Consider the following 14,276-nt stretch of genomic DNA (forward strand, 5'->3'; position numbering starts at 1 on the left):
TTCAATATATTCCTCAGGGGAGCATTTTTTTTTTTTTTTTTGAAGTGGTTTTCTCTTTTGCTCTTTTTTAAGGTCCAGTATTTTTCTCATCATAGAAAGAAATTGATAGTTGTGAAGTGTTAACTCCAGGTCAAGTAGGAGGTGAGCTGCGGCCTATCACAATAAATGTTGGTTCTTGCTTGAATTGGGGGAATATTTTATACTTGAATATTGGTTTTACTACTTTTAGAATCCCAACAATCTAGAGAAAATTAGCTGGAGCCATAGTTACAATAGAGAGCTTTGCCTCTGTGCTAAAGATCTCTTCGCCCTCTATACTTGATGTGGCCAGTCATGCCAGTGACAAAGCCTGGATGTACCTAACTTACCTTAGGGTCTTTCCATGCCTGGCTTTCCTTAATGGTGTCCAGGACTTAGCCTGTTGCCCTCAATCAAAGAAGAATCCAGGAGTTGTATAATGATGCTGATAGGGTCCAAATGTTACTAATTGACAGAGTGGGGAGTACAAACATTGTGTCTCCTGTGGGTTCACCATCTGCCCTTGCTCCTAGCATTCACCCCTTTGAGTTACGGGTTGTTAGAAGTCTGCATGAGGGAAAGTAGTTACTCTCACAGTGGTAGATGGAGGTCTCCAGTGGACTTTATTTGGCCTCCTTCTATTATATCACATCTGTCCAATATCTAGTAGAAACTTGGAAATTTCTAGAAAATAAAGATTGCTCTCCACTCTTTTCCAGTGATTTTATATATATATATATATATATATATACACATACATCTCTCTCTATATATACATCTATCTATATACTTCCTATTTTTCTTGTTCTCTTGGTTATTTCAATTGAATTTTTTGAAAGTATAAGGCAGTGAAGTTAGATACATTTTTATCTAGTTAATGTAATTTTTTAACCAATATGCTCAATTTGATAAAAATAGGCACATTTTTTTAATAGAGTGAGAGAGGGAGAGAGCAAGCACGCCCATGAGGTAGGGACAGAGGGAGAGAGGGGGGGAGAGAGAATCTTAAGCAGGCTCTAAACCTAGCTTGGAGCCTAACTGAGGGCAGTGTCTTATGACCCTGAGATCATGACCTAAGCCAAAATCAAGAGTCCCACGCTTAACCAACTGAGCCACCCAGGTGCCCCCAGGCATATAAGGATTTTAAAGGTTTGTGTTTACATACCAAACTTATAAGAAGGCTAATTTCAAATTTATAGAAGCCTTGTTTGTGACAGCTGTCTGCCCAGAAGCTAATTCGTACTTATTATTTGCTTTTAGAAAATGGATTCTACATCTCTGTTACCAACGTTTTTAGACCTGGATCTGACAATATCACATGTCGAATGTCTTCCCAAGGACATTCTGGTGAAATTTCAAGGCAGGAATAATATTGAATGTGAGTTTGACTACCACATATTACAGAGGGAAATGCAGCATATTCCAAAAGTAAAAAATAATGTGGACATTGATGACTTTTGTTTGGTAGAAGAAAGAATATCTGGAGAATGGCAGAGAGGAAGAGTCATGGAAAAGAAAAATGAACTCTATACAGTGCTCCTCATAGATCATGGAGAAGAACTAAGAGTTGATGGTACACAGGTTGCTTCAGCCTGTGGCAACTTATTTGAGCTACCACCACGGGTAATAGTTGGTGTTTTTGCCAACATACTACCAAATGGGGAAAGATGGCCTCCTAAGGCTTTGAATTATTTCAAGTCATTAGTAGGACTACAAGTGAAAGGTTGTGTACAAGCTGTTTTGCCTCTTCAAGTGATTCTTCTTGAAGTGCCAAAAATTATATCCCAGGTTCTTGAATTACAATTAGGCAGACTTATCGATGGGGACTCGTTTCGCCTTATTGTGGAAATGTTAAAAGAATTCCCACAGGAAATGCCAGATTTACTAAAACATAAAAGACCTGACTTATCATTAAGTAATAATGATACTTCACTTGATATTCAACACATTTTGGCTAATTTGCAGCCATCTTTGTCAGTAGGCAGGATTGAAAGTATAAAGGTATCCTCTGCATTGAGCCCAAGTAAATTTTATTGTCAACTAATTAAATGGATTCCAGAGTTAGAAAACTTAACAGTGTGTATGACTTTGCATTATGATACTGTCAGTCAAGAAAATAATCCCTCATGTGATAACTTTGGACTACTTTGTGTTGCCAAAAGGAGAAATGGACAGTGGCATAGAGGAATTCTTCAGCAGCTCTTGCCCAATAATCAAGTGAAAATTTGGTTCATGGATTATGGCAGTAGTGAGGCTATCCCCTCCATGCATGTGAAGAAACTTAAACAGGATTTTATTTTAGTACCATTATTTTCATTTCCATGTTCTCTGACATATTTACACAGTCCAGATAGAGATGCCAGAAAATCTCAACTGAGTGTATTTAAACAAGCCTTGTTAGGACAAATAGTATATGCACATATTGATTGGTTCAATAAGGATGAACATTTGTATTATGTAACACTACAAACTCAGGAGTCTACAATTAATTCTAAGTGTCTGCTGAAGACTGCAGGCACACAGGTCCTCTGTCCAGTGTCTGAATCAAAAATCTCTAATATGTTTAAGGAGACTAGTGCTTCTGACGTAAACAGCTTTGCAGTTGACTGCTTTACTGGAAATACCGAACCATTGATAAACTCTCCAAATAAAAACACTTTGAAAGTAGGTTTTCCTATTAAAACTGTAGAGATGGAGATACAGGCTGCCTATATAGCTTTTGTGGCCTATGTATTAAACCCATCAAATTTCTGGGTACGCACTAATGAACATCAGAATGAACTTCAAGATATAATGAAAAATATAAACAAATCTTATGATTTGTGTGAAAATGATGAGCTGATTCTAAGAAATCCAGAACCTGGATTATTTTGTTGTGCTAGATACAGCAAGGACAGACACTTTTATAGAGCTGTCATCACTGAAATTAATGGTTATAAGATTAATGTTTATTTTTTAGATTATGGAAATACTGATTCCATACCATTTTTTGATGTAAAAATTTTGCTTCCAGAGTTTTGTGAGATGCCTGCCTTAGCCATGTGCTGTTCACTTGCACATATATTTCCTGTTGAAGATTTATGGGTGAAGGCAGCAATTGACTATTTTAAAAAAATTGTCTTGAACAAAGCAATTTTGCTTCAAGTCATAGCAAAAAAAGATGACAAGTACATTGTAAATATTCAGAGTATTGAAGCCTCAGAAAATATTGATGTTGTCTCTCTTATGTTACAAGCTGGATATGCAGAATGTTGGGAGGTAGAACCAGAATGTTGTCCCAAATCTGTAAGTGAATATTCAGTGTTAAATTTAAAATCTAAAAACAAAGTTAATATTGAAGTCCTATCTGCCCTTCTTGAAGGACCTAAACCTAAAAAGTGCCATTCAAATAAGCTAAAAGAAAGTAACTTGTCCTTGTTAAAGTCCCCAGCTGTTAATTTCTCAGATTTAAAAAATCCTTTCACCTTGTCTGTGGGACCTGAGTCACTACAACCTTATAAAGAGTATATGTTTAAACCAGGAACGGTCCTTGAAGTCAAATGTTCTTCTTATTATGGCCCAGGTGACTTTTCATGCCAGCTTCGATGTAAGTTAGAGGACCTAAAATTACTAATGGAACAAATTCAGAATTATTATAGCATTCATTCTGATCCTTATCAGATTGGGCAGATTGCTTGTGTTGCTAAGTATTCCAAAGATGGGAAGTGGTATAGAGCTGCTATTTTGACTCAAGTATCAAGAAAAGAATTTGACGTAGTATTTGTTGATTATGGTTACCAAGAAAGGGTTTTAGTTAAAGATATTTGTGCTATTAACCCACGTTTTCTTTTTTTAGAAGGCCAAGCCTTCAGATGTAGTCTTAACCATTTAGTTGAACCCATTAGTTGTAAATTCAGTTGGACAAGAGAAGCATGCAGAGACTTTGGGAATTTTATTTCTTCATCTAGAGGATTATTAACTTGTGTCATTTATGCCTTAGTTCTTGTATATCCAAACTGTTTATGTAACTTAGTGGATTTACAGTCTCCACTCACTAGTGCAAAAGAATTTCTTACTAATCATGGCTCAGCACAGTATAATACATTATCAAGGCCATTTCCATCTTCAGTTAGTCTTTATAGTTACTGTTATTCTTCCTTTAACATAAAAATTGGAAGCGAGGAAGAAATATACATCTCTCACATATATAGTCCCAAAAAGTTTTATTGCCAACTCAGTAGAAATAATAAAGACCTAGAGACAATAGAAACAAAAATCACAGAGATTAGTAACCTCAAAAATTGTCCAAAATATGATCCTAGTAAGATGAGATTGTGCATATCTAAGTACATAGAGGATGGTCTCTCTTACCGAGCTTTAGCAATGCCAACAGATTCATTAACTGACTTTCTGGTCTATTTTGTGGACTTTGGAAATAAGCAGTTAGTAGAAGAAAGTACATTGAGGGCTATTTCAGATCAGTTTCCAGAGTTGCTGTTTACACCTATGCAAGCTATTAAGTGTTTTTTGTCAGATCTTAGAGATGTTGATATTCCAGCAGAAATCTGTAGCTGGTTTGAAGATAATTTCTTGGGAAAACTGTTAAGGGCAATAATATTGTCCAGGGAGTCAGATGGCCAGCTTGGTGTAGAATTATATGATGGATGTCAACATATAAACCAGGAAATTAAAATGTTGCTTCATGCTTATGGAAAAAAACATTGTGACCAAGCACACTGTGTGGAAAAGGGTCCTAAAATAAGTGAGAATAAGAGACTTGCTGTTTCTTTGAAAGGCAAAATAGAAAACAACTATCAGCATAATACAAATAAAACTAATCTAGTAACATACTCTGAAAGCAAAATGGATCAATTAACAAATCCTGGAAATACATATGCTAAGCTTTTGAAACCATCAGTTTGTTATAAAATTGAACCGGTGTCAAAAAACAAAGTGAAATCTTTGAATGATGGACTGAAAAATAAAGGTTTAAAAAGTGTCTCTGGATCTGCACATACAAAAAGTGTCCCTGGATCTGATAAAAATGATGTGGGCCACAAATCAGTAAGGGTTGTATCGCAGTCTTTTATCCAAGAACTAATTCAAGCAGCCTCTCGAAACCCATCTAATCTTACTAGACCACAGATCAAAGATCTTCCTCAACCCCAAATTTACTTGAATGCCAAAATTAAAGGTTATGTTTCTAATATCAGTAATCCAGCAAGTTTCCATATCCAGCTTGCGGAGAATGAAAATGCAATCATTAGACTTGCAGATGCTCTAAGTGAAAGAAGATTGAATATAGTGAAGGAGAGAAAATCGGTGAAGCCTAGGGTGGGGGACCTTGTAGTTGCAGAATACTCTGGTGACCATGCCATTTACAGAGCAGTTATTAAGAAAATTTTGCCAGGAAATTCTTTTGAAGTGGAATTTATTGACTATGGTAACACTGCAGTAATAAACACATCCAAAATTTATGAATTTCAGAGGGAATTCTTGACCATTCCTCAACTAGGAATCCATTCTTTTCTTAGTGGAGTCAAGTGGAATGAGCCTGATGAAATATGGGACAGTAAAACTGTGGATTATTTTGTGTCAAGAGTGAGTAACAAAACAGTTTCTTGTGAATTTTTGAAAAAGCATGAGCAGAAATGGGAGGTCAATATCACTTGCGATGGAACATGTGTCATTAATGAACTACTGAAATGGACAGCCTGTTCAAAACTACAGAAAACAGTTTTGCAGCTGCCTGTGGCTGTCTCTCAAAAGGTGAGCTCTGGTGAGGATAATGAAAGGAAGAAAGGAAGGTCAGATGAGTGTGAAGGTTCTGGGATCCTTCAACCATCCTGCCAACAGCTGGTTAAGATTCCTCTTGAAGAGTTAAAACCTGGACAGCTTGAAAAGTCTGAGATACTTTCTGTCTCAAAAAGTGGGACATTTTATGTGAAGTTATCCAAAAATAAAAAAATCTTATCAGATTTAACAGTATTAATCACTAAAGAAGTAAAAAACCCCTCTTTATCAATGGAAAATATTGAAAAAGGCTTAGAGTGCTTGGCAAAATCTAAAAAAACCTTGAAATGGTATCGATCAAAAGTAGCAAAGAAGTGTGTCGATGAGAAAGTGCTTGTTTTTTTAGTAGATTGTGGTAGGTATGAAATATTACCTTTAGGTAATACCAAGGTGCTTAGTAATGAAATAAGAAATATTCCAAGACAAGCTGTGCCTTGTAAATGGATTTGGTGTGAAAATTTTAGAAACCAGTCATTTGAGTCCATTGTGTCTTTATTTGCTCATTTGGAAATAAATATTCTTTTCTTGAAATACTTAAACTCTGTGTGGAAAGTAGACATTTTGGTGGATGGCCTGTTACTTATGGAATACTTAAATTTAAATACAGTTCATGTTGAAAACAAACTTAAATCTTCAGAAACTATTTTTAACGTGGAATCGAAGACTCCTGTGTCATCATGTACAATAAGATCATATACTTGGACCCAACTCCAAAATGGAAAGCAATATTCTGGTATTGCCACTGCTGTTTGTGATCCGTCAGATTTCTGTGTTCAGTTAGAAGATTACTTTGACACAATGAAATCTCTCTTTGTGTTGCTTTCTGATCTACCAGAAAACTTGCAAACAGTGCCTCAAGAGTGCATAATTCCCGGTGCTAGTTGTTTGTTCAAATACGATTTGGAAGATCAGTGGAATAGAGTAGAAATTTCTGAAGTCTCTAATCAGTATTTATTACTTGTGTTGATCGACTATGGATTTTCTGTTTACATACCTTATTCAGCTATAAAAAATCTGAAAGTTGTTCCTGTCGAACTTTTGGATATACCAAGGTTAAGTTATCCTTGTATCTTATATGGTATCTTACCTGCTAAAGGGAAGCATTGGAATGAAGAAGTGAGAAGTTTCTTCCAAGATTTCCTAAATAAACCAGGCTTAGTTTTTCAGTTTAGGAAGTATAAGTTTGAAACAAAACTGGAAGTAGATGTCATTCATGAGAAAAATAATCTGGCAGATATGTTAGTTGCATCTGGTCTTGCAGTGTATTCCAAAGATTCAGATCCTCTTAATGATGGAGTTAGTACTACTGGAGCTACTAAAATCCAGCATCAATTACAGAGCAAGCCTATCTTCCCATTGTTAGATCAAAATTGTTACAAAAGAGAAAATATAAGTTGTACATGCACTGAGAAACAAAAGCTGAAAGAGAAAACTGTAAAGAGGAGAGAGGTCTATAAGAGCCTCTTGAAAAGCCGTGTCAGTAAAAGATTATATTCTAGAAATGGAACTCTGAGGAAGAAGGCTGACATTGGAAAACATAATCCCCAAAGTACGGTTACATTTGATACGTGTTCAGCTTCATTTTGGGAACCACCTAATGGTTTAAAGACCAGCACCAACTGCATTGAAAACATTTTTGAAAAACCACCAACTGAAGAAATACAGGAAAATAACACAATGGATTTGAGAATAACAGTAAAGGCATCGCATGTTAATGAAAAAATTGCATCAGAGGAACACTTCAATGGTAAGTAGCTATTTTTTAAAAGATTTGTTTTTGTAGATTCTATTTTTGATTATTTTTTTGGGGGTTTAATCATTTAAGATATTATGTTCAGTTGGCCACCGTGTATAGTACATCCTCAGTTTTTGATGTAGTGTTACAAAGCTATGATCACCAAGACAGCATGGCATTTTTAATTCTTTAAAAGCTTATTATATGTCAAAATTATCAAAATTGAAAATATACTGTAAGAAAACTTACTGGAAAATGTGAGTAAATGGATAAACTGGGGCTGATCACTTAATTATAAAATGGAATGTGACCATTCCTTTTTTGAATGGTGACCTTTGAGAATGTAATGAAAGTGCAGAGCATTTTTAACCATATATGCATGCGCACATACATGACATTTTTTAAAATTTAAATTTCATTAGCCACCATATAGTATACATCATTAGTCTCAGATGTAGTGTTCAACAATTTATCAGTTGCATATAACATGACATTTTACAGGTAATTTCAAGGGTTTCACAAAACTAAAGCCCCATAGAGCTCAGGTTAATAAATCTTGCTATTAGTGAGCTCCTGGGCTCATTTTGAAGACCAGTTTTCTGTTCTAGGTTTCTTATCAGATGAAATATAGCTTTATTTAGGTTTTTTGAGTGTGTTTTTAGCATATTGCTAATGCAGTTAAACTTACGGAATAAACTGGAACTTATTTCCTCTTAAATTTTTTAGATGTCAAACTGATTCTATAATATATGTTATAGCTAGAGTATTGTCTGATTTTGCTTATGCACATTATATTTCATTTTCTGTGTGGATTAGTTACTGAGGATTTTGTAGGCTATAAATGTTCCCTGTTTAATGAATGGACTAGAAATCTGTTATTCCATGTTACAACTCGTATTATAGCAGGTTACAGTCTTTTAATCAGTGGAGGGGTCTTGTTTTTACTGATGTATTTTAGAAAGAGTAGTTCATTTGAATTCATATTTAGGTGTTTTATAGTGAATTGATAAATGCTTTAAAATTGACTCTTATTTTTGAATATTTTGTATAGAATTAGCAGTTACGGTAGAGCGCTTACTATGTTCTTAGTGCTTAGTACCATGTACTAAGATTTTTGTACATATTCCCTCATTTAAAGCTTACCAAAATCAGTGAAGTAGGTTGATTTTTAGGTTTGAATGGAGTCTGATAACTAGTGCCCATTTCTTTGCCTGGATTCTAAATCACTCGAGAGAGGGACAAGGAGAGAAACAATTGGTGAGCAAAATATCCCATTTATTAAAAAAAAAAACAAAAAACAATATTGATAAATGTGGGTTTATATCAGTGGGAAAATGGGTTTACCAACACTGAATCAATAATTTAGACTTATCTGCACAGGCACAGAGGAGAACTTCTCCACATGGGGGGCCTACCCATGTAAAACATAAGGCTTGAGGCTTTTATCTCCAAAAAGGGAGGGAGGAGGAAGAGGCTAACCTAGCAGGTGCCTTTGTCCTTCTAAGCGACCAATCAGATTGGCCCTACTGCTGGCGTCAGTGAAGGAGCAAACAAACCTGAGGAGGGTTAGGCTAGGAGAGTGCCTCACCTGTGAGTACTTCTGCATGGAAGGAAACCTCAGGAATGGGAAGAAGTACCCCCCCCCCAAATTATCACTATTGTATGGATGAGGCTCAGGAAAGTTAAATAAATTGCCCATGGATATAAAGACAGAATCTCAGTTCCTTATTTACTAGCAACTCTGATGTCTCCAACTCCAAAGCTTTTTGTTAATTACTTATACTGCCTTTTGAAGAGCAGTTCCATCATTTGAGGAAGAGTTTTCAATAAGCTTTTGGCCCTCAGCCCATGCATTTTAGCACTTACATAATTTCTTTTATTACTTCACATGCATATATTTCCACCTTCATGTTTTTCTTATCAAATTCTTTAAGACCCCAGTGTGAGCCCCCATCTCCATCCCACCTCCTGCATTCCTAGCACACAGTGAATGAATGAGTGAATTAAGTAAAAGTAGCTATTACAAAAGCAGTTAACCAAACATCAAATTATAGTTCTAAGAGGGCGCCTGGGTGGCTCAGTTGGTTAAACGACTGCCTTCGGCTCAGGTCATGATCCTGGAGTCCCTGGATCGAGTCCCACATTGGGCTCCCTGCTCAGCAGGGAGTCTGCTTCTCTCTCTGACCCTCCTGACCCTCCCCCCTCTCATGTGCTCTCTCTCTCTCAAATAAATAAAATCTTTTTTAAAAAAAAATTATAGTTCTAAGAAATAAAATTTGGAGTTTCGTTTAGGGTAAAATCATAGCTTTGAGACAAATATAAGAAATATGGTTTCATGGACTAAACTTACTAGTGCACTTGCTACACTCCGTTTTAAAACAAAACCAAATAAGAAAACGTCAGATGGTTCCATCGCCTTGAGTACTGTCCGCACTCCTAACGTTTGTTACTCGTCCAGCAGCAGGACTGTGGTAGCCACCGCTGTTTGCTATTACTACCTGCTCTGAAGCTAGGGTAAAATGTGTGTGTGTGTTTTTTTTTCTTCTTGGTTAAAGTTACCAATATTTGAAACTGAGCTATTAAGCTAGAAAAGTAGCTCTAATGGCTGTGCTTTTCAGCTTGGGCTTTGTAGTGACATTAAGAAAGGAAGCTTTAAAAAAAATTCGGACGCCTGGGCCTCACTTCTAGAGATTGTGTTTAGTTGGTCAGGCTGTGGTCTCACTGTCAGGACTTTAAAGCTCCCTAGGTGATTCTAAGGTCCAGCCAAGGTTGAGAACCACTGTTCTGGAGACGATTGTGGATAACTTCCTGAATTATTTTGTGAGAGAAAATACTAATTCTGGACTCTGAAAACTTAGAATCTATCCCTCTGGTATTTAGAGTCCAAACTATACATAATGAGTCACAGTAATTCTGTGCTAAACTTAGTGTCATTTTGTTAGAAATGGCCTTGAAGTATAATGCATTTATTTTACCTTGCCCAGGTATTGTTTTAATTATAGAAGTTGCCTCTTATGTTTAGAAGATTGACAACTTTTCCGTAGTTTCAGCCTACTATAACATATCAATATTAAAATATTCAAGCTAATTGTTTTTATTTGCAGACTGTTTTCTCAAAATAAGTTACTAGTCTGTTTCCAGGATGTATTTGCTGTTGATTGCTCGCTTGCTTGCTTGTTTTTCCCTGGAAGTCCTTGAATAGATAATTATGGGAACTAGAGAATGTAATAACCCTTTAAAAAAACCCCACAAAAATATCTAGTCACTCTTTGGTGATGAGGCAGTGCTTGATGCTGTTATGTGCTACTTTCCTCCAGTTGCTTATTTAACTGGAGGACACTTGAAAGAAATCTGGAATGTCAGCCCAGTTTTGAGGAGAGTTTTGTCTGACCTTTTACATTTGAGATGATATAGCTAGACATCCAAAGGGGAATGGCTGACAGGCATGTAAAATGTTAGACTGAATTCTGAAAATACAAGATTTGTAAGTGATACATACTTATGAATTACTTGCATTGAATCTAGCGTGGTATTTAAAAGTATGGGCAGTGAGGCCCCACTCCGAGTTTGAATTCTTGCTTCATCCCTTCTTAACTGTGAAATTGGAGGTAGGTTTTTTAACATATGTTTCTATAGTTAGTTTCTTCATCTGTAATACGCAGCTAATGATGACACCATTGGCTGCCTGTGAGGGCTATGTAAGTTAAAACATGTAAAACCTATTAGTATCTGGTACAAAGTACATGCTCATTAATTTTAGAAATAGTAGCTATCCTGATAAAGCTACATTTGTTTTTAAAATCTTTTGTGAAATAGTAACTTGAAAAATTGATGCTGCTCTGCATGAAATTGCAATACTTAGGACTGTGTGTGTGTGTGTGTGTGTGTGTGATATATATACACACACACACACATGCATATTTGCAGTATAGTGGTTAGATTAGTGGTTAAATCTGTTTGGAAGGTAGGATTTCTGATTGAGAGAATTATAGTTCTAAATAAAGATTAAAATAGGCTATATGTATTTTTTCCAAAATGGGTATATATTAGAAATTATTTAAGAAAATATATTTTTTGTTATATGTATAATCATATGCATAATTTACATGCCGTATTTCATTCCTTTTTTAAAATTGTGGCTTTTAGAAATTAAGTAAAAATTCTGTTTATAGTAGGAATTTTCAAAATAAAGTCTTGACTATTAAACTCATAATGCTTGGAAAAGTATATTACAAAATACTAATTGTTCTTTTTTGCTTGCTTTTCAGTGCAGGGAGATGAAAGCTCAGATCCTTTATGCATAAGTTTGGCAACAAATAATATATAGGATACCCAGTAATTACTGTCTTGTTTTAGATGCTCCAAATATATAACAAAAGTGGTAAGCATATGACCATTTCTAATACTAAAAGTATCTGAAAGGCATCTAGATTGTTCAGATTATTTTCCTAGCAGACAGTGATTAGAATGTTACAGAAATTTTATGTGACCAGGAATTATGATGACTTGTTTTCAGAAAGGTTATTTAGGAAATGGGGTTCACTCCTGAAGTATTTTAAACATTTTATTTGATAACCCATTCTTTGCTTGTATTTTCAGTCATTACATAATATTTCACCATTATCTTACATCTTTCAGGTGTCTTTCCTGACTAAAGCCTTTGTGTCTGTTGCTACTTTGTAGAGTCATGGCTGCAGTCATGGATAATATAGAGAGAGTTAATGCTACCCAACCATATTCTCAGGAAAATATAGGTGCTTATAGGACTGACACTTAGTAGTAGAATATGGAAGAGAAGTCAGACTTAATCCCATTCTTCCTTCTCTTTAGCTCATGCAATGGGATTTTCCTTTTACTTTATTTTGCAGTTGTATTTATTTTTAATTTGGCTTTATATTTTTGGTTGTTTATTTGTTGTAGATACTTGTGACATTCAAGAACATTACTGTTTAATTGGAGGGGGCGATATTTTGTCAGTGCATTTACCTGTGAATTAGAATTTAATTTATGAGTAAACATTTATTGAGCAAATTCAGAGTATTTTGTTGCAAAGATAGAACCATAAAATTATACAGTTGCACTTAAAATCCATGTCTGCCAAATTGTTCTGAAGAACTAGAGATTTGGTGACTTAGAGAATATTTGAGAAAACTTAGAAATTTCCTAAGCTAGCTAGGGACAATCAAGTTTATCATTGGTACAATATTGTATATTGAGTGCGCTGATATTGTTATTTTTTTGAGGTTAGGCAGTTATTTCCAAAATACTGCTGTTTATGAATATGAGTTTAAATCTGGTATCTTGAAAGTTTATTCAAGGCAGGGGACTTCATATTTTTACACTACAAATTAATCTGTGGTTTGTGGTTATTTTAGAGCAGATAATTGAACAGTGACTCTTTGTAATCTAATTTCTTTGAATATTTTTGTGTCCCTTTCCCCATACCTCACCAGATTTTAGAGATTTTGTACACTTTAGAAAAGGGCTTCTATTGGAAAAATAATTCACTTCATTCAATTTCTGTGACTGTTGTATCACGGGGCTGCTTTTGTTGTTTGGTTTTGGTACCATAAAGTATGGTAAAGATAGTGATTTGGTTAATTAAAGAAATGAATTTGAATGCCAAAATAAAGTAGTAATGGATGTTTTTGGTACCAGTTTTATCAGGAAGGGCCTCATACCCCTTCAGCTTTTCAGATTTAACTCCATTTATGTGTCTTCAGGTATAGTATTTTAGTTTGGAAATAGACAAACTTCACAAATTTATTGAAGCATTTAAAATAACGTTTTTACAAGCCTACATTTCAGTTAATTCCTACTTGATTTTTTTTTTTAAATTTCGACGGCAGCCCAATATAGAAAGTAGCTGAAGATAGGATTTAAGTTTCCTTTTAAGATATAAGTGATTAATTTAAAACTATGGTTTTCCTTTTTTATTTTGAAGGCACATTTTCTCCCCTCTACGTTAGCTAGTTTATTACACTGTAAAATTACAACATGGAGGATGTATAGTAATTCAGAGTACTTTCAAATAAAAAAAAGCGTATTCATCTCTGGATTTACATTTTCATAGGATTAAGTTTTATTATATTTTACAGATAAGTCAATATTAATGCTTTTTTCTTAGTCTAAAACACTTGTAATTAGTTTGTTAGTAGAATCTGGTATTTTATGAATGTTGGCAACAGACTGTTGATTCAAAATTTGGGAAGCAGTAACACATCTAATTTTTTAGATTAAAATATTTCAAAGTTGAGTGTTAAGCTTCACTTTTTAAATTCATTTTTAATTTTGCCTTATTCATATAAATTAAAAAATGTTATTTTTTGAACTCTCATAAAATGGTTTATAAGAATGGAAAATATTCCTTAGAAATGGATTAGTTTTTAAAAAATATTCATATATGCATTATTCAAAGCCATATATATTGATATAAAATAAAAACACTGATAAATAAAAACTGTTAAAGACAAATTATTTATCCATTTGTCTTTTCCTAGCATGATCACTTTGATTCTAAGTTCTTCTATATAAGATGCTGAGTTGGTTAAATCTTAGTGTCTGATTTTTAAAATTTTAAAAATCTGTGTTAATATAACTTTCTGACTTGTTTATGTGCCTTTAACTCTAATATCACTTTAAAAACTTGTTTTGTTATAGTTATGTACACCCAAGGGAAATTATTTTTGTTTTGTATATTGGGTATTTTGTGTAAAAAAAAAAAAAAAAAAAAAAAAAAAAAAAAAAAAAA

General features: G+C 34.5%; 1 protein-coding gene across 1 annotated transcript; it reads left to right on the forward strand.

Annotated features, from left to right (window-relative positions):
* Positions 1–1,281: 1,281 nt before the first annotated feature.
* On the forward strand, positions 1,282–12,522 carry TDRD15 (tudor domain containing 15). Its single transcript, XM_021697691.1, has 2 exons — positions 1,282–7,537; positions 12,446–12,522. Exons 1-2 carry the CDS (start codon positions 1,282–1,284, stop codon positions 12,520–12,522), a joined length of 6,333 nt encoding a protein of 2,110 aa, XP_021553366.1.
* The last annotated feature ends 1,754 nt before the right edge of the window (positions 12,523–14,276 follow it).

This window comes from Neomonachus schauinslandi, chromosome 10 (assembly GCF_002201575.2).
Source record: "Neomonachus schauinslandi chromosome 10, ASM220157v2, whole genome shotgun sequence".
Lineage (NCBI taxonomy): Eukaryota > Metazoa > Chordata > Mammalia > Carnivora > Phocidae > Neomonachus > Neomonachus schauinslandi.

Coding starts and splice junctions, on each gene's coding strand:
- TDRD15 (XM_021697691.1), top strand. CDS start 1,282: ATGGATTCTACATCTCTGTTACCAACGTTTTTAGACCTGGATCTGACA. Junction 7,538..12,445: donor ATCAGAGGAACACTTCAATG/GTAAGTAGCTAT, acceptor TATTTGTTGTAG/ATACTTGTGACATTCAAGAA.